This window comes from Lithobates pipiens, unplaced genomic scaffold (assembly GCF_037356315.1).
Source record: "Lithobates pipiens isolate NorthernLeopardFrog02 unplaced genomic scaffold, aLitPip1_a1.2 Scaffold_23, whole genome shotgun sequence".
In the NCBI taxonomy this organism is placed as follows: Eukaryota; Metazoa; Chordata; class Amphibia; order Anura; family Ranidae; genus Lithobates; species Lithobates pipiens.
This window is the reverse complement of record NW_027507785.1, coordinates 112,104,219-112,124,086: the sequence shown is the minus strand read 5'-3', so window position 1 is coordinate 112,124,086 and position 19,868 is coordinate 112,104,219. Positions and strand designations below refer to the sequence as shown.

Genomic DNA, 19,868 nt, shown 5'->3' with positions numbered 1-19,868 from the left:
AACACTTATATATATTTTTAATCTGTCTGTGTCTTTGGAACTAATGTGTTTTTGATATGTATAAAGAGATTGTTATTTTTTATATATGTGCCTGAAAAGTCAATTTTTCTCCTCTATATATTTAAATGCAATATTAGGATGTGGCACATAATATGTTTAGGGTGATTTGATTGCCACCCAAGGGCCTTGCAATCATAAAACCTTTCTAAATTTCACTTGTGACATTTCCATAAAGTTCCAACAAAAAAAGCAAAGACAAAAACAGTGCGATGAGCCAGGATCAGCCCTTCAGCACTGTGTCGAGCCAGCGCACATTAGCAGCTGTGCATTCAGTACTGCTGCTGGTTAAATCAGCCCTTATTGTAAAATCGCCATATTTGAATTTCCTGCTGAAATTGGTAATGACAACACATGTTCAGAGGATAGGGATGCTAATGTGCAAACCTGGATTACGTATCTAACGTGGGCAATTGTGCACTTTGTATGAATCTTACTTTGCAGACAACCTATATATGCATTTTAGGCTTATGTTGTCTCGCACAAAATAAACCTGGAAAAGGTGGATAACTAGGGATGGGTCGAACACCCCCCTGTTCGGTTCGCAGCAGAACTCCAGAACAGGGGAAATGTTCTAACTCGAACTGCAAAGTCTAAGGGAGCCGAACAGGAAAAATAAAAAGTACCCATTTTGAAGGCTTATATGCGAGTAATTGGCCATAAAAGGGGGTCTGAGTACTGCGCTGGGGGTCATGTATCAATAAAAAAAATGCCTTTTTTTAAACAATTGTTTTTTCAGGAGCAGTGATTAACCACCTCAATACAGTGCACTTACACCCCCTTCCTGACCAGACCAATTTTCAGCTTTCAGCGCTCTCACAGTTTGAATGACAATTACTCAGTCATGCAACACTGTACCCATATGAAACTTGTGTCCTTTTTTCTACACAAATAGAGCTTTCTTTTAGTGGTATTTAATCACTAGTGGGTTTTTAATTTTTTGTGCTATAAATAAAAAAAAAAAAATTACATTTTGTGAAAAAAAATGCCTTTTTCTTTGTTTCTGTCATAAAATTTTGCTAATTAGTTATTTTTCTTCATAAATTTTGGCCAAAATTTATACTGATACATATATTTGGTAAAAAATAACCCCCCTTAGTGTATATTATTTGGTCTTTGTGAAAGTTATAGAGTCTACAAACTATGGTGCCAATCACTGAAAATTTATCACATCTGATCAGGCCTTCAGTACATCGGGTGTATCTAATTTCTTGAGACACTAACAAGTCGGGAAAGTACAAATACCCCCCAAATTACCACTTTTTAGTAAGTAGACAATCCAAGGTATTACATAAGTAGCATGGTGAGTTTTTTAAAGTTGTCATTTTTTCCCACAATTCTTTGAAAAATAAAGATTTTTTTTATTATTATTTCTTTTTTTACAAAATTGTCATATTATCAGGTTATTTCTCACACACAGCATATGCATACAACAAATTACTCCACAAAATACCTTCTGCTACTCTTCCCAAGTATGGCAATACCACATGTGTGAGACTTTTACACAGCCTGGCCACATACATAGCACCAACATTGAAGTAGTACCTTCAGGCGTTCTACGAGCAAAAATGACACATCTAATTTCACAGCCACCTATTACAATTTTGAAGGCCCTGGAGTACCAGGACAATGGAATTGCCCATAAAATGACCTAATTTTGGAAAGCAAACACCCCAACGTATAATCTGTGGGGCATAATGAGTCTTTCGAACGGTTCATTTTTTTCCAAAAGTTTTTGGAAAATGTGGAAAAAAATGAAAACGCATTTTTTTTTTTTACACAAAGTTATCAATTTATAAGATATTTCTAACACATAGCATGTATATAGCAAAAATGACACCCCAAAACACATTCTGCTACTCCTCCTGAATATGGCGATACCACATGTGTAGAACTTTTACACAGCCTGGCCACATAGAGAGGCCGAACATTGAAGTAGTACCTTCAGGCGTTCTAGGAGCATAAATGACACATCTCATTTCATTCCTACCTATCGCACTTTTGAAGGTCCTGGACAATGGAATTACCCACAAAATGACCCCATTTTGGAAAGCAAACACCCCAACGTATATTCTATGAGGCACGGGCTGCAAATAGGTACTCGGGTACTCTGATAGGCTGCAGATAGGTACTTTAGTACTCTGATGACCTGGTGACAAGTACTTGAGTACTCTGATGGCCTGGTGACAGGTACTCGGGTACTCTGATAGCCTGGTGACAGGTATTCGGGTACTCTGATGGCCTGATGACAGGTACTGGGGTACTCTGATGGCCTGGTGACAGGTTCTCTGATGGCCTGGTGACTGGTATTTGGGTACTCTGAAGGGCGGTGATAGGTACTCAGGTACTCATATGGACTGTGACAGGTACTCGTGGTAATGAGATGTTACAGCAATCTCCTCCTCAGACACGATCGGTGTGTGAGGAGGAGATCCCCGGTAACATCTCGTTACCGCGGTTTGTTTACATTTAGTGATCGGCTGTAAAATTATCACAGTGATCACGTGGGTAAACAGCCGGCCAACGGCTGTTTACCAGCGTCGGTGACGAGCAGTGTTCCCGGGAACACGCCGCCACTGACGTACACGCACAGCATGCTCGAGATCGCACGCACGTGCCATGCACAGTGGGGTGTAACCATCTGTGATTGACCGTGACTTCATCACGGCCGATCACATGGTAAACAGCCATACCCAATGGCTGTTCACCCCCCCTCGGCGGCGAGCGGTGTCTCCGTGACACGCCACCACCGAAGGAACAGGGATGCACGCGCACGATCACGCGCATTCCCTGTTTAAATGGGAGGACGTCATATGACGCCCTCCCGCCACAAGAGCTGCGCCACCTGGCCGTCATTTGACGGCCAGCAGTCAGCAAGTGGTTAAAGTGCAAAAATAAAAATTCCCTTAAATATAGAGGGGGGGGGTCTTAATGTGCCTGTAAAGTGGCTCATCTGTAGCATGCATAAAACATGCTACAGCAAAAATGAAATTTCTAAAGACTCTAAAAACTGGGGACCCCTCTTAACAAGGGGTCACCCTGATCCCGGTCCCCCCCATGTGAATGGGTATCGGGTACATTGTACCCCTACCCATTCACCAAAAATGTGTCAAAATGCAAAAACCACAGGAAACAGTTTTTCACAAGTCCTAAAAAATAAAAAAATAGTGTCCCTTGATGTAATCCATCGTCAATCAGGATGCTTGCCGAACCCTAAAAAAAAAAAAAAAATTGAATTGCTCCACCTTCTGGGAGGCCTCCTGCCCGCACTGTGCTTAGACAGTTCTACAAGGGGCAGGGCCACTCAGCTACACCATCTGGTGGCACCGCCCCTGTCTAATGTCACATCAGTGCGCTTGCCTGAACCAGATCGCATGGGTGTCCAGTTCCAGTGCAAACAATAGAAGCTGCCTGCATTTTTTTCATTTGGATGCAGTGCGATTTGAGCCATTCAAAGTGAATGGGCTCAAATGGCACCACACAGAATCGCATGTGATTTGCACAGGAATGCAGTGCGATTTCTGTGCCAATTTTTAAAGGGGCAGAGTGTGGTGAGTGTAGCACCATGGCGAAAAAGTGGGCATAGTTAGTGTAAAGTGAGGTGACCATATGAGTATGGTGTAAAGATATATACTGGATATGGCACTGAAAGTGTTATCATAATAAGGACAGAAACACATCCAAAAAAAGTATTGTTCATTAATATAATTATTTACATATTTGTTTAACCAGCTATAAATTTAGTACAGTCTATTTATAGTGCGAATTTATGTACACATTTTTAACCAGTTTGCGCTGAGCTGACGCATATATGCAGCGTCTCATTGGGTGGACTTTAACACCGCGCGGCCACATATATGTGGCCCTAGGTAAACACATTACTGTGCTGAGAGCATGCTCCCTGTTCTTGATGCATACTTGCGATCGGGAGCTTTCTGATCATGGGAGCCAGTATTGTATTAACTAATATTTGGGATGTGGCCTCTTTAAATTTCTCATATATGCGGTATTTAAACAAGTCGCTAGACAAGGTAATTTTATAAAATAAATAAATATTTCCTTTTTTTAACATTTAACACCTTTCTCTTTTTTCAGAATCCATGCTGATCCCTCAGAAAAAGCAAACCTGACAGCAAAGGCTCTTGATCTCTCATTAAAGTTTAATTTTGTGACTCCTTTAACATCAATGGTTGTCACAAAGCCAGAAGATAAAGAGAAGGAAGAAGAATCTTTCATTGCAGACAAGTTTGTGGAAGGTAGAGAAATCCCTCAGCACAATTTTTTTTTTTTTTTTACCAGATGGAGCTATTTGCACAGCTAGTAACTCTTCACTAAAACTTACTAATGTATGAAGTCTTTTTTTTTTGTTTTGTTTTTTTAGAAAATCAAATACAAGTGAATTTTATCTGAATAGTGAAGGCGTATTTACTTCATTTTCCAATCATTTGCAAGCAAAAATCATGTTTTCTCTATTGTTCATTAAGGAACACAGTATCAGTAATCATTTTGGGGCAGTGATATTATACTGCTGCCTACAAGGGACTAGATAGTACAAACAAAGCTGTTACTTTAGGCAGCTATAACCCTCCTCACTCCCACCATGCCCCAGTTTTTCTGCTAGCATCTTATGAGAATGGACATTATCTCTCTGCTGAGAAAAGCAAACCCTTCCCAATAGATGTTTCAGCTTTTATTAAGATTTGTATTTCAGTCAAGCATTTTTACCTACTGCAGAGCTAAGAAGGCCCATTTATACAGTTTGTGCATTTGTTAATCCTCAGACCCTGAAATGCAGAAGACGCAGAACCATTATTTAATGTGTCCCTAGGACACTGGGCTCTGCATGGGCCACTCTTCAGACACCCGGAAAAGACATAGCTGTACAAATCCAGAGCCAGGGTAAAACTGCTTGAAGAACAACCGCTTGAGGGCAACCAAAGTAATAAGAGGCATGGAGGAGCTCAGCTACCAGGAAAGATTAAAGGAACTGAATTTATTCACTCTTGAGAAGAGGAGATTAAGGGGGAGATATAGTCAATGTGGTGTAGAGTTATTTACTTTAAGGCCATCACAGAGGACAAGGGGGCACTCTTTATGTCTGGAGAAAAATAGATTTAATCTCCTAATACGCAAAGGTTTCTTCACAGTAAGAGCGGCACCCTCTCAACATAGTCTCATCATGGTTTACAGATCCATGAATGCAAGTGCTGAGATGTCAGATATAAGAAAAAGTTAAATGGTGGTGTAATGCCGTGTACACATGATCGGAATTCTCCTTGGAAAAAGCTCTGATGGTTTTCCCATTGGAATTCCGACGGAATTTCGCTTAAACTGTCTTGCATACACATGGTCACACCAAATTCCAATGGTCAATAACAAACCGCAACATACAACATGTTTCATGGCACTATAAAAGGGAAGTTTAATGCTTCCGAGCAGGCATCCAATTGTTTCCGAGCATGCTTTGGAATTTTGCATGTCAGAATTGCATACAAACGATTCAAATATCTGATAGAAATATCTTCCGTTGGAAAAATTAAGAACAGGCTCTCAATCTAAAGATCATCGGAAATGCAGACAGAAAAACTCTGATGGGCATACATTCGGTCGGAAAATCCGATGAAAAGCTCCCATCGGAAATTCCAGCCGTGTGTACACAGCATAACACATTTTAAAATATCACGAACATAAAGAATAGAAAGGTTTTTATTTTGGCAAATTACTTGATCCCTGTAAATTGATGTATCTTTTGTTCATTTTGTGTTTCTAACTTGTGTTATTTTTCTTTTTATGTTATGTTATTATTCATTTTCCAGGACAGAGTAAGTATTTATTTAACCTTATTTTAAAACCTTGACATAATATTTTTGTTTATGCATCAAAAATTTGAATATTGTGAAGAAACCTGTCAGCAGTACTAAACAAATGTGTTTGCAGAGGGAAACTGCGCTTAATGCCGTGTACACACAATCAGACATTAATCGGTCATTCTGACAACAAAATCCATGGATTTCTCAGACGGATGTTGGCTCAAACTTGTCTTGCATACACACGGTCACAGAAAGCTTGTTGGAAATTCTGAACGTCAAGAACGCGCTGACGTACAACACGTACGAAGAGCCGAGAAAAATTAAGTTCAATAGCCGGTGCGGCTCTTCTGCTTGATTCCGAGCATGCGTGGAACTTTGTCCATCGGAATTGTGCACACACGATTGGAATTTCCGACAACGGATTTTGTTGTTGGAAAATTTGAGAACCAGATCTCAAATTTTGTGCGACGGAAATTCCGATGGAAACTGTCCGATGGAGCCTACACGCGTTTGAAATTTCCGACAACAAGCTCCGATCGCACATTTTACGTCGGAAAGTCTGACCGTGTGTACGGGGCTTACTAAAAGAGAAGTTCAGAACCTCTGCCACCCCCCCCCCCATCCCCCACACACTCTCTGGAGTGCTAAGCTGTAGATGGGGCAGGATCGGCTGGCTCAGGCTCTCAGCAGCATGATGAGAGGCTGAGCCAGGTTCCCGATCCAGGCTTCTGGGTGGCTCCCGACCATGTGAACTATACCTTGTTTTTTAGAACAAATTAGGCTTTCATTTGGTGGTAAATGGTACTGCATATCTCTTTAATTTTTTTATTAGCAAAATAGTAAAAAACAAAAAACAAAAAAAAAATACTTTTTAAAAATGTAGCTGTATATTTGTACTTGTACTTGTTATTACCATAACCTACAACCACAGAACAACCCGAAAAAAATTCTCCTGCTCATGATGATGGCAGCAATACCACGTGTGTATGTGTATGTTATTTGTTGTTTGTACCCATGGTAGGGCCCAGAAACAATAGTGCACATTTTGCTTTTTTTTAAATTTTACCTAAAACACACTGGGCTCAGTTTACTGAAGCAGATCACATGCGTTATTTAGGTGTCCAGACACATTTTCCCTAAATATCGAATGCGATCCTGAAACTGTCAATTTACTATGCCGTTCTGCAGTATCTACCGCAATACCGCTGCAAATGCTTGGTAAATACCACATGAAAGGGCGTTAAACTAGATTGACAAAAGGAAATAAATGATTACATGCATGCAGTAATTAACCTCTTCGCGCCCGCCCTATAGCCGAATGACGGCCGTAGAGCAGGCGCTTTCGTCCGGGAGGCCGTCCCTGGACGTCCTAATGTGTACTTCCACAATGCGCGCCGCCGCGGGCGCGCATCGGGGAAGTTCTGTGTTTGCCGTATCCCCCGGATACAGGCAAACACAGATCGCTGTAAACGGCCAATCACAGCGGCCGTTTGCAGCTCGATCGGCGTGTCCAATGGGAGATGATCTCATATGAAAACGTATGAGATCATCTCTCAGCGCCGCTCTCCCTCCTCACACAGAGAGTGTGAGAGGGGAGAGATGAACGGCTGCAGCGGCCGTAAGTGTAAAAAAAAAAAAGTTTAAAAAAGTGCCACGTGTCTTCAGTGCCAGGTATAAGTGCCACATGTCATCAGTGCCACGTATAAGTGCCATCTGTCATCAGTGCCACATATTAGTGCCATCTGTCATCAGTGCCACGTGTCATCAGTGCCACGTATAAGTGTCATCATTGCCACGTATCAGTGCCATCTGTCATCAGTGTCACGTGTCATTGTCCTGGTACTCCAGGGCCTTCAAAAGTGTAATAAGTAGTCAACAAGTTAGATGTCTAATTTGTGCTCCAGAACACGTGATTGCGCTCCCTGCATGTTGGGCCTCTCTATGTGGCCAGGCTGTGAAAAAGTCCCACACATGTGGTATTGTAATACTCAGAAGGAGTAGCAGAATTTTTTGTGGTATACACATGCCATGGGAGAGAAATAACCTATTACAATGACAATTTTGTGGAAAAAAAGAAAAAAAAGAAAAATCTTAATTTTGCAAAGAATTGTGGGAAAAAATGATAACATCAAAAAGCTCACCATGCCTCTTACTAAATACCTTGGAATGTCTACTTTCCAAAAAGGGGTAATTTGGAGGGTATTTGTACTTTCCTGGCTTGTTCGGATCACAAGAAGCGAGATAGGCCACTAGTACATCAGATGTGATCAATTTTGTGCGATTCGCACCACAGCTTGTAGACTTTCTAACTTTCACAAAGACCAAATAATATCCACTAATTTGGGTTATTTTTACCAAAGATATGTAGCAGTATAAATTGTGGCCAAAATTTATGAAGAAAAATTAATAATTTGCATAATTCTGTCACAGAAACAAAGAAATATGCGTGTTTTTTTTCAAAATTTTCGGTCTTTTTTCATTTATAGCGCAAAAAATAAAAACCCCAGAGGTGGTCAAATACCACCAAAAGAAAGCTCTATTTGTGGGAAAAAAAGACAAAAAATTAATTTGGGTACAGTGTTGCATGACTGAGTAATTGTCATTCAAAGTGTGAGAGCACCGAAAGCTAAAAATTGGTCTGGGCAGGAAGGGTGTTTAAGTGCCCAGTAAGCAAGTGGTTAAAGAGGAACTAAATTGCATCTGAGCACTGCAAACCAGTAACGCTACCGTATATACTCGAGTATAGGCCGACCCGAATATAAGCCGAGGCCCCCAATTTACCCCCAAAAAAACTGGCAAACTTATTGACTCGTGTATAAGCCGAGGGTGAGATATGCCTGTCCATCCCTGTGTGTGTGTCCGTCCCTGTGTGTCCGTCCATCCCTGTGTGTGTGTGTGTCCATCCATCCATCCATCCCTGTGTGTGTGTGTGTCCATCCATCCATCCATCCCTGTGTGTGTGTGTGTCCATCCATCCATCCATCCCTGTGTGTGTGTGTCTCCATCCATCCATCCCTGTGTGTGTGTGTCTCCATCCATCCATCCATCCCTGTGTGTGTGTGTCTCCATCCATCCATCCATCCCTGTGTGTGTGTGTCTCCATCCATCCATCCCTGTGTGTGTGTGTCCATGTGTGTGTGTCCGTGTGTGTCCGTGTGTGTGTGTGTGTGTGTGTGTGTGTGTGTGTGTGTGTGTCCAGCCTACCTGTGTCCCGAGCCTCCGTCCCGTGCCTTGCCTCCTTGCCTCCGTCCCGTGCCGTGCCTTGCCTCCTTGCCTCCGTCCCGTGCCGTGCCTTGCCTCCTTGCCTCCGTCCCGTGTCGTGTCGTGCCTTGCCTCCGTCCCGTCCCGTGCCTTGCCAGGATCGCCTCGGCGGCCATTCTAAAATTCAAAAGCCCCGCCTCCGCCTCCGCCTGTGATAGGCGGAACACTGAATTTCCCAGCAGCCTGTGTTCCGCCTATCACCGATATCGTCTCATCCTCGTACTACAGACGAGGATGAGACGATGTCCGTGATAGGCGGAACACAGGCTGCTGGGAAATTCAGTGTTCCGCCTATCACAGGCGGAGGCGGAGAAGGAGGCGCGGCTTTCAAATTGTAGTATGTCCGCCGTCTGTCTGCTCGATACGCTGATCGAGCAGTCAGACGGCGATGACTCGAGTATAAGCCGAGGGGGGCACTTTCAGCCTCAAAAAAGAGGCTGAAAATCTCGGCTTATACTCGAGTATATACGGTATTTAATTTTTAATATTCAAAGCAAACTTATCCATCCATCCATGTCTCCATGCTTTATTTTTCTTGAAAATCGTTTGAAAAACGCCCCCTGGCATTTCTGGCTACAGTTATCTTAAATAATGGCAGATGATTAATTTAGCATTTACTTCCTGGAATACATTTGCCCGTAGCTCAGGCATGCAGGCAGGAGGATGTGCTTAGCTGGGAAAACCTCTCCCACCCTCCCGAAGATTCTTGGGATCTATGACATCATTTGCCTAGGCCTGCAAACCAGGAAGTAACTGAATAAATGTAAAAAGAAAGGTAAAGCAAGTAAATATGATATACTTTCCTATCTATTTACTAATCCTAGCAGCATAAGGATTTAAAATAGTCAATGTTGATTGAGAGAGTGAAGTTCCACTTTAACCACTTAAGCCCCGGACCAATTTGCAACGTGGCTCCCAAACAAAATTGGCATCTTTTTTTTCCCACAAATAGAGCTTTCTTTTGGTGGTATTTGATCACCCCTGCGGTTTTTATTTTTTGCGCTATAAACAAAAATAAAGCGACAATTTTGAAAAAAATTCAATATTTTTTACTTTTTGCTATAATAAATATCCCCAAAAAATATATAAAAAAACATTTTTTTCCCTCAGTTTAGGCCAATACGTATTCTTCTACATATTTTTAGTAAAAATAAAATCGCAATTTGCGATTATTGATTGGTTTGCGCAAAAGTTATAGTGTTTACAAAATAGGGGATAGTTTTATAGCATTTTTATTATTTTTTTTACTAATAATGGCAGCGATCAGCGATTTTTATTGTGACTGCGACATTATGGCGGACACAACGGACATTTTTGACACATTTTTGGGACCATTGTCATTTATACAGCAATCAGTGCTATTTAAATGCACTGATTCCTGTGTAAATGACACTGGCAGTGAAGGAGTTAACCACTAGGGGGCAGTGTAGGTGTTATGTATGACGTTATGTGTTTTGTTTATTGTAGGGGGGCGTGGCCTGGCATGTGACATCACTGATCGTCTTTCCCTATAAATGGGAAGAAACTATTGGTGACAGACACACTAGGAAGCACGGGGAGAGGTTTGTTTACACAGACCTCTCCTCGTTCTTCAGCTCTGTGACCCGATCATGGGACACCAGTGGCGATCGGGTCCGCTGGTCCCGTGGCCACGTTCATGGAGCTCAGGACCAGGTCGGGAGCGCGTCACCGGCGACACGCTCCCGTCCCACGGCTGGGCACTTAAAGAGCCACGTACAGGTACGTGATTGTGCCCAGCCGCGCCCTTCTGCTGGCGTGAGGCGGTCCTTAAGTGGTTAAGTAGTGGTCCAGACAAGCAGTATTTAAGGAATATAAAGATATAATAGCCAATTTTAAATAATCTCTGCCTTTTTGGCTCAGTTCTCTCAAATGTAATGCATAGAAACCTAAAGATGGAAATATGGAAATCATTGGAGTTGATTTACTTAAACTATAACTAAAACGTTTTTTTTTTTATTATTTATATTGCTGCCTATGCCCCCAATTATCATTGAAAGTGAAAGTAAAAGAAAAGTACACATTTTGGGTTATTCCCAGAAAAGTAATAGAGGGGAAATCTTCCAATGGGGACACAGATGGCAAAAAAAGACAGCAGTTATAACACTCCCTTACTAAAATTTTAAAAAAAAAGAGGCATCGCTAGGGGGCTGCGGTGGGTGCAGACTGCACCCAGGTGACACCTGCCAGAGGGGTGACACCAAGGGGCAGACTGAGCCAGGCCACACTGATGCCCCCTGAAAGGCCACGGCACTTCCGCTGACACATAGGCCTGGAGAAAAATCAGTGGCTCCATCCACCTGCTCCTCTACTCCCCCTCCTCTGATGACTGCTCTATCCTCTGTGGGTGACAGCTCCCTTGGCCCCCTCTATCCCCCTGGCCCCCCTCTCTCTCTCTCTCTCAGCCCCCCTCTTTCTCTCTGCCCCCTCTTTGTCCCCTTCTCTCTCTCTCTCCCTGGCCCCTCTCTCTCTGCCCTTCTCTCCCTCTCTTTCCCTGTCACCCTCTCTCTCCCTGTCCACCCCTCACTCTCTCTCCCAACCCCCCTTTCTCTCCCTCTCTACCCCCCTTTCTCTCTCTCTCCCCGCCCCCTCTCTAGCCATGCTAGACCTAACTCTCTTTCTCACCCTGTCTCTCTCCCTGCCCCATCTCTCTCTGCCCTTTTTTCACTCTCTCACCCTACCCCCCTTTCCTCTCTCTCCCTGCCCCCTCTCTATCCATGCCACTCTCTCTCTCCCCCTGCCCCCTCCTTCTCACCCTGTTCTCCTCTCTCTCTCCCTGCCCCTTCTCTCTGCCCTCTTTCTCCCCCCTCTCTCTCTCCCTGCCCCCTCTCTATCCATGCCATTCTCGCTCTCTCTCCCCCCCTGACCCCCCTCTCTCTCTCTCCTTCCTCCGCCCTCTTTCTCTCTCTATGCCCCCTCTTTCTCCCCCTGTTCCCCCTCTCTCTCCCTGCCCTCTCTCTCTGCCATTCTCTCACTCTCTCTCCTTGCCCCCTTACTCTTTCCCTGCCCCTTCTCTCTCTGTTCTCTTTCTCTCCCCATCCCTCTCTCCCTGCCCCCTCAATCTCTCTCTCTCTCCCTGCCCCCTCTATATCCATGCCACTCTCTCTCTCCCTGCCCCCTATCTCTTGCTCCCCCATCCCCTCTCTCTCCCTGCCCCCCTCTTTCTCCCTGCTCACTCTCTCTCCCTGCCCCCTCTCTCTCTCTCCGCCTTCTCTCTATTCCTGCCCCCCTTCTGTGAGGCCAAATATAGGCCTGTGGTCAGTGGGAAGAGGTTGATGGGATCTTTCTCTACCCTCTCTCCCTGCCCGTAAGAACCACATGAACCACAATCCCAGGACAAACACAGGTATGCATATATGTGGCCCCACAGCAGTAAGACCCACTTCTGTGATGCCAAATATATGCGTACGTTTGGTGGGAAGGGGTTAATGGGGTTCGGCCAGAAACCAAAATAAGGTCCACTTGCTAACTATATAAGTATAACATCTCTTTTTTGTTTTGCATTATTTAGGTGCCTTACCACCAATGGTAGAGTGAGGCCACATTATCTGGCTGCTGCCATGTCATTACAGCTAAAAATGTCGTGTACTGCCATGTGGTGCTTTTGTTATGTTATGATTTTTTTCTTCAACATGTTGTGCTATCCCAAAATATCATGATGCCAAAGTGGCCCTAAGTATCATCGTATTGCCTTCAATGTAATTCAAGAATGAGCCCAAAGTGATGCATTCACCTCCCTGAGTCATGCCATGTTCAGATCTCCTTCAACTCCCCTTTTGTATCATAGGCCAATATGGAAAAAGAAGAATTACCGTACATTAAAAAAAACATTTTTAAATGAATGGTAGATCTTAGGTGAGAATACTGTGTAGAAAATGTACTTCCAAGTCTAAATATTAATTGACTTTTACTACTGTTTATTACAGAAGATGCACAACCTCCAGTTTCATCAGCTCGTAAGTGTTTACCAATATAAAAGTCTTCCTGTTCATCCTATAATTGTAAAAATAAAATGTTGCTTTGTATGTTTTAACCTGCTTGGTTTCAAACACTTGAAAGCACAAGTATGCAATCCCAGATTGATAAATACATTCTATAAATCTGTAAAAGCACTAGCTCTCATTTTCATGCTTTGGAATCATTTGTCAATGACTAGTTACTTTATAATTAAAATAGAACTAAGGGCAAAACCTTTTTTATTTTAATAGAATCGGAGAGGGTTATAACCCCTGTTATGCCGCATACACACGATCAGTCTATCCGGCGGACTTAGTCTGGCGGACAAACCGCCGGAAAGTGCGCCGGACTTTCTGAACGAGCGGACCTGCCCACACACGACCGGACTTTTCCGGCAGACTAGGCCCCCCAGCCTATGTGAATGAGTATGGGGTACAATGTACCCCTACCCATTCACCTATGAAAAAAAAAACACAACACAAGGGTTTAAAACAATTTATTGCACAGCTCCGGGGGGTCTTCTTCTGTCTTGGGGGTCTTCTCGCCGGACTCCTACGCTAACTTCTGCTAGCTCTTTTACTAGCGGGTTTCTTCTTCGCCGCTGTCCGGGGGTCTTCTTCCGACTTCGGGGGTCTTGTCCCCCTCTTTGGGGGTCTTGTCCCCCTCTTCGGTTCTTCTTGCCGGGCCTCCGCTTTCTTCCTTTAGCACTTTTACTAGTGGTGGCCCGGTCTTCTGTCACCGCCGCCACCTCTTCTTCCGACTTCGGGGGTCTTGTCCCCTTCTTCGGGGGTCTTGTCCCCCTCTTCGGTTTTTCTTGCCGGGCCTCTGCGCCTTCTTCCAGCTCTTTACTAGTGGTGGCTCTGTCTTCTGTTGCTGCCTTCTGTTCTTCTGTGCCCCCCCTTCCCCAAAGCACCCCATGTTGAGGGCACGCGGCCTGGTATGGCTCGGGGGGCGCTCGCTCGTCCCCACCCCCTTTCCTGACCAGTTGGGCTGCGTGCTCGGATAAGGGTCTTATATGGACCTTGGGGGGACCCCCACGCTGTGTTTTCGGCGTAGGGCTTTCCCTTTAAGTCCATACCAGGTGACGGGGCCAGCGACGTGTCAATCTCGCCACCGAAGGCGGCGACATTGACTTCCTTCGCTAGTCCCGGCTACCTGGAGCCACGTTCAAAATGAACAGACTTTCCTCCGTGTGCGGGAAAGTCCTTTCATTTCAAAAGTCCGGCGGACTAGTACACACATGGCCGGATTGTCCGCTGGACTCGCAGTCTGGTGGACAATTTTTGAGTCAAAACTACTTTCTAAGTCCGTCAGACTTTTGGGGGAAAAAAGTCTACCGGAGCCCACACATGGGCGGATTGTCCGCCGATAGTTTGATCGTGTGTACGCGGCATTAGATTACCATTGGGGAGATTTAGTTAGATTATCGTTTTTACCATATGTGTCCCATAGAGGGGATTTCCTTTCACTTCTTTTCCCATAGCCAAATCAGGAAGTGATAGGAAATCCTCCAAAGTGAGGGAATACCTGGTTGTCACCAAAATGAGGGTTCCCATTGAAACAATTCCCTACATTACTCTTCTGTAAACAACACAAAATTTGGGATTTTCTTTCACTTTTGATGATGACAGTAAACATGACAAATAGAGAAAATGAATTGCCCTAACTGGGACACAAACAGCAATAAAAACTCAACATGTTTTCTGATCAAAAACAAAAAAAATGGCTTTAATTTTACTTTATTAAATGATATTATCCTCCTTCCAAAAATTACAGATTATACTGAACATATTTTGCTTTAAAAGTTACAGTAAGTATGGCCAAAGCTTTTTTGGCACAATTCTCTAGTGCAGTGCTCGACAAAACCTGGGCGCCAGGTCGCATTTGCGACTAGAATCAGCGACCTGGCGCCTGGGGCAGCATAGCTGGGGGTATCCTGTCTCCGTGGACCCCCCCCCGCCCGGCGCGATCGCGTCAGGCCGCGCGGCAGGCGGCCGTTAATTGAGCCCCCGGCTTTGAGGCCTTCTGTGATCCTATGGTTCCTTCTGGAATCTGGCGCCCTCTTGTGGTGGCCGTTGGAATTACAACCAACAATGCTAATGGGATTGCCTGCCCTGCCTGCCAGTCTTTCTCCTTCCCTTTACCCCTTTACTTAGAACCCCTAAACAAAATATATATAACTATATATATATATATATATATATATATATATATATATATATATATATATATAATTTTTTTATTTTATTTATTCTAACACTCTAGAGAGTAAAATGGTGGTCGTTGCAATACTGTCTGTCACACCGTATTTGCACAGCGGACTTACAAGCGCACTTTTTTTGGGGAAAAATAATTTATTTAATTTAAAAAAAATAAGACAACAGTAAAGTTAGCCCAATTTTTTTTTTATACATTGAAAGATAATGTTATGCCGAGTAAATCGATACCCAACATGTCACGCTTCAAAATTGCGCACGCTCATGGAATGGCGACGAACTTTTACCCTTTAAAATCTCCATAGGCGACGTTTAAAAAATTCTACAGGTTGCACGTTTTGAGTTACAGAGGAGGTCTGGGGCTAGAATTATTGCTCTTACTCTACCGATCGCAGCGATACCTCACATGTGTGGTTTGAACACCGCTTTCATATATGCGTTCGCTTCTGCACGCAAGCTTGGCGAGACAGGGCGCATTTAAAAAAAATATTTTTTTCTTATTTTAACTTTTATTTTTATTTTTTTCACTGTTCTTTAAAAAAAAATGTGTGTCACTTTTATTCCTATTACAAGGAATGTAAAAATCCCTTGTAATAGAAAAAAGCATGACAGGTCCTCTTATATATGAGATCTGGGGTCAGAGAGACCTCACATCTCATATTTACACTAAAATACAATTAAAAAAAAATTTGTCATTTGAAAAAAATAAAACAAATAAAATGTCCCTCTAAGAGCTATGGGCAATGACTTGGAGACAGGTGGGGGGCTGGGGGCTACCTTACCCTCACTCATCTCCATGTCAGGCCAGGGACAGGTCCAGATCGCCGTCACGGACCTGGCTCCTAACATTTTTTAGCTGGCTCCTAGATTCCAAGCCAATTTGTCAACCCCTGCTCTAGTGGATCACAGAAGTGCTCTCCAGCTTCAGGCTCTGGAAGGATCCTGGCAACAATGTTGGGATCCACCCAGATGGCAGATCATCAGCTTGCTCAGCCCTTCAACATGTGACCTGAGCCAGCTGCTCCAGCCCCATCCACCACATCCCATCCTACCAATGAGCACTGGATAGAAAAGAGCATTGATTATGAGTCACTACTTTCAGCTTGGGGTGGACTGAGAACTGAATGATCAGTGGTCGTGTGATCACTCAGTTCTTGGGCTTAGGTCTGACCATGCAGCAGGAAGGTAAATGTTTGTGTTTTTTTTTTCTATTCGCACACTTCTCTTTTAATACGGTTCCTGTTAATCTGATCACTTATGCCACGTACACACCGGCGGACTGTATGGCCTACTTAGTCCGCCGAAACACATTTCAGCGGACAGTCCGCTCGTGTGTGGGCTTCAGCTGACTTTTTCAGCGTGCAGTCCGGCGTACTAAGTATTTCGGATTTTTCGAAATACTGTCCGTCGTACTCGCATTTCGGCGGACAATCCGCCCGTGTGTATGCCAGTCCGCCGTACTTTTGAAATGAGCGGACTTTTCCCGCCCGGAGAAAAGTCTGCTAATTTCGAGCGGGTCTCCAGGTAGGCGGGGCCCGCGAAGGAGACGTCGCTGGCCCCGCCGCCCCCCTACCCCAAAGCACCTTGTCCCCATGTTGATGAGGACAAGGGCCTCTTCCCGACAACTCTGGCCGTTGGTTGTCGGGATCTGCGGGCGGGGGGCTTATCGGAATCCGGGAGCCCCCTTTAATAAGGGGGCCCCCGGATACCGGCCCCCCACCCTATGTGAATGAGTATGAGGTACAATGTACCCCTACCCATTCACCTGTAAAATAAAAGTACAAAAAAAAACACAACACACGAGATAAAATACTTTATTGCACAGCTCCGGGGGTCTTCCGTCTTCGGGGGTCTTCTCGCCGGACTCCTCCGCTATCTTCTTGTAGCTCTTTTGCTAGTGGAGGAGTCCGGCTTTCTTCCTCGCCGCCGGCCTCTTCTCCCGACTTCGGGGGTCTTGTCCCCCTCTTCGGTTCTTCTGTCGCCGCCGCCGCCTTCCGTTCTTCTTCTTCTTCTTCTTCTCCAGGAGATGTTGCCTCGACGATCTCTCCGGCCGGAATGCCAGGGACGCACTGCGCGGCCACTTATATAGGGACAAGGGGCGGTGTCACATGGCTTTATGTCACATGGGTTGGTGTCACATGGTGACTCCGCCCCCTTACGATGTCATAGTCCCCATGTGACATCAACCCATGTGACCAACCCATGTGACATAAAGCCATGTGACACCGCCCCTTGTCCCTATATAAGTGGCCGCGCAGTGCGTCCCTGGCATTCCGGCCAGAGAGATCGTCGAGGCAACATCTCCTGGAGAAGAAGAAGAAGAACGGAAGGCTGCGGCGGCGGCGACAGAAGACCGGGCCACCGCCTGTAAAAGAGCTATAAGAAGGCGCGGTGGCCCGGCAGAAGAACCGAAGAGGGGGACAAGACCCCCGAAGTCGGGAGAAGAGGCCGGCGGCGAGGAAGAAAGCCGGACTCTTCCGCTAGCAAAAGAGCTACAAGAAGATAGTGGAGGAGTCCGGCGAGAAGACCCCCGAAGATGGAAGACCCCCGGAGCTGTGCAATAAAGTATTTTATCTCGTGTTGTTGTGTTTTTTTTTGTACTTTTATTTTACAGATGAATGGGTAGGGGTACATTGTACCCCATACTCATTCACATAGGGTGGGGGGCCGGTAACCGGGGGCCCCCTTATTAAAGGGGGCTCCCGGATTCCGATAAGCCCCCCGCCCGCAGACCCCGACAACCAACGGCCAGGGTTGTCGGGAAGAGGCCCTTGTCCTCATAAACATGGGGACAAGGTGCTTTGGAGTGGGGGGGCTGCGCGGCCCCCCCTTCCCCAAGGCACCCCCCCATGTTGAGGGCACGCGGCCTGGTACGGTTTAGGAGGGGGGGCGCTCGCTCGCCCCCCTTTCCTGGCCGGCCGGGTAGCGTGCTCGGACAAGGGTCTGTTGTGGACTTGGGGGGGACCCCCACGCCGATTTTTTTCGGCGTTGGGGTTCCCCTTTAAGTCCATACCAGGCGGCGGGGTCAGCGACGTCTCCTTCGCGGGCCCCGCCTACCTTGAGACGCGCTCGAAATGAGCGGACTTTCCTCCGCGTGTGTGGGCGAGTCCGTTCATTTCAAAAGTAGGGCGGATAGTATGGCGGACTTAGTACGCCGTATTAGTCCGCTCAAAAAGTGGTGTGTGTGGTCAAGTCCGTTCATTCGAAAGTATGACGGACTGTCCGTCGGATTGTATGACGGACTAAGTAGGCCATACAGTCCGCCCCTGTGTACGCGGCTTTAGAATGATTGTTGCTTAAAGTGGAGGGCCACCCTGAAAAAAAAAAATACATTAAAAATTTGAAAAAAAATTGAAAAAAAAAAATGAAAAAAGATTTTTTTTTTAACTTACCAGAAATGCCTGTTGCTAGGCACATCATCCTAATCTGCCTCTTCCTCCTCCGCGGAGATCTTCTGTCTTCTCTCCTCCGTGCGGCGTCTTCTGGGTAATGGGTCGCGCTGTGTTCTGGGAACTGTGTGTCCCAGAACACAGTGCGCCCCATTCACAAAGCGCTGCGCGACTCGCGCATGCGCAGTAGGAAACGGGCAGTGAAGCCGCAAAGCTCCACTGCCTGTTTCCCTTAGCCAAAATGGCGGCGCCGGGACCCGAGACCGAGGGACGGGTCAGCCTCGGGCGGCCGACATCGTGGGCGCCCTGGACAGGTAAGTTTGCAGCTGCTGACTTTTAAAAAAAATTTTTAAACCGGCCCTCCTCTTTAAATAAAATTGCTGAAAAAGCGTTGCTGAAATGGAATAAATTACTCACCCCTACTCACCCCCTTTTTTTTTTTTTTACTAGAAATGGAAGTGATCTGCGATTTTTAGCTGTATTGCAACGGACATATTGGAGACTTTTGACACTTTTTTTGGGACCATTGGCATTTATACAGCGATCAGTGCTATAAAAATGTACCGATTACTGTGTAAATGTCACTGGCAGGGAAGGGGTTAACACTAGGAGACGATCAAGCGATTAATTGTGTCTTCCGTCAGCGTGTTCTAACTCTATGGGGATAGGATTGACTAGGAGAGGAGCCATATTGTTTTTCCTACTTAGTAGGAACAAACAATATACTTAGTAGGAACAAACGATATTGCTGCTCTTCCTCTGACAGCACAGGGATTTGTGTGTTTACTGTACTGGCACTCGTGCACGCGATCGCGCCCACCGACCACGCTCTGGTGGCCGAAAAACTGTGAGATGTACCCGTACAGAATTTCGCCGAGGAGAGCCATTGTGCCGCAGTATATCTGCGTGACATGGTCGGCAAGTGGTTAATATCACCTTTTCTTACACAAACCTCTTTGTTTACACTTCTCCCCTCTGACAATGAGAAAATATATAATGTATCTTTTTTTCTCCATTCAAAGAGTGAAAAGAACAAAGGGGCAGGCTGAACAATGACTGATCACAGTGTTAGCCAATCAGAAGCTATCACAGCGATCAGGTGATCGGGAACCAGGCCTCCGGGTTCCCAGTCATTGGTACGCAGCACAATCCCAGCATAA

At 45.3% G+C, this 19,868-nt stretch overlaps 1 protein-coding gene across 1 annotated transcript in view; it reads left to right on the top strand.

Moving 5' to 3' along the window:
* Positions 1–19,868, top strand: part of LOC143927813 (inter-alpha-trypsin inhibitor heavy chain H3-like) — a 357,183-nt gene that overhangs the window by 289,729 nt on the left and 47,586 nt on the right. Inside the window, exon 14 of the mRNA XM_077452197.1 lies at positions 4,153–4,377. Coding sequence (XP_077308323.1) covers positions 4,153–4,377 — 225 coding nt within the window. The remainder of the gene's footprint in view (positions 1–4,152; positions 4,378–19,868) is intronic.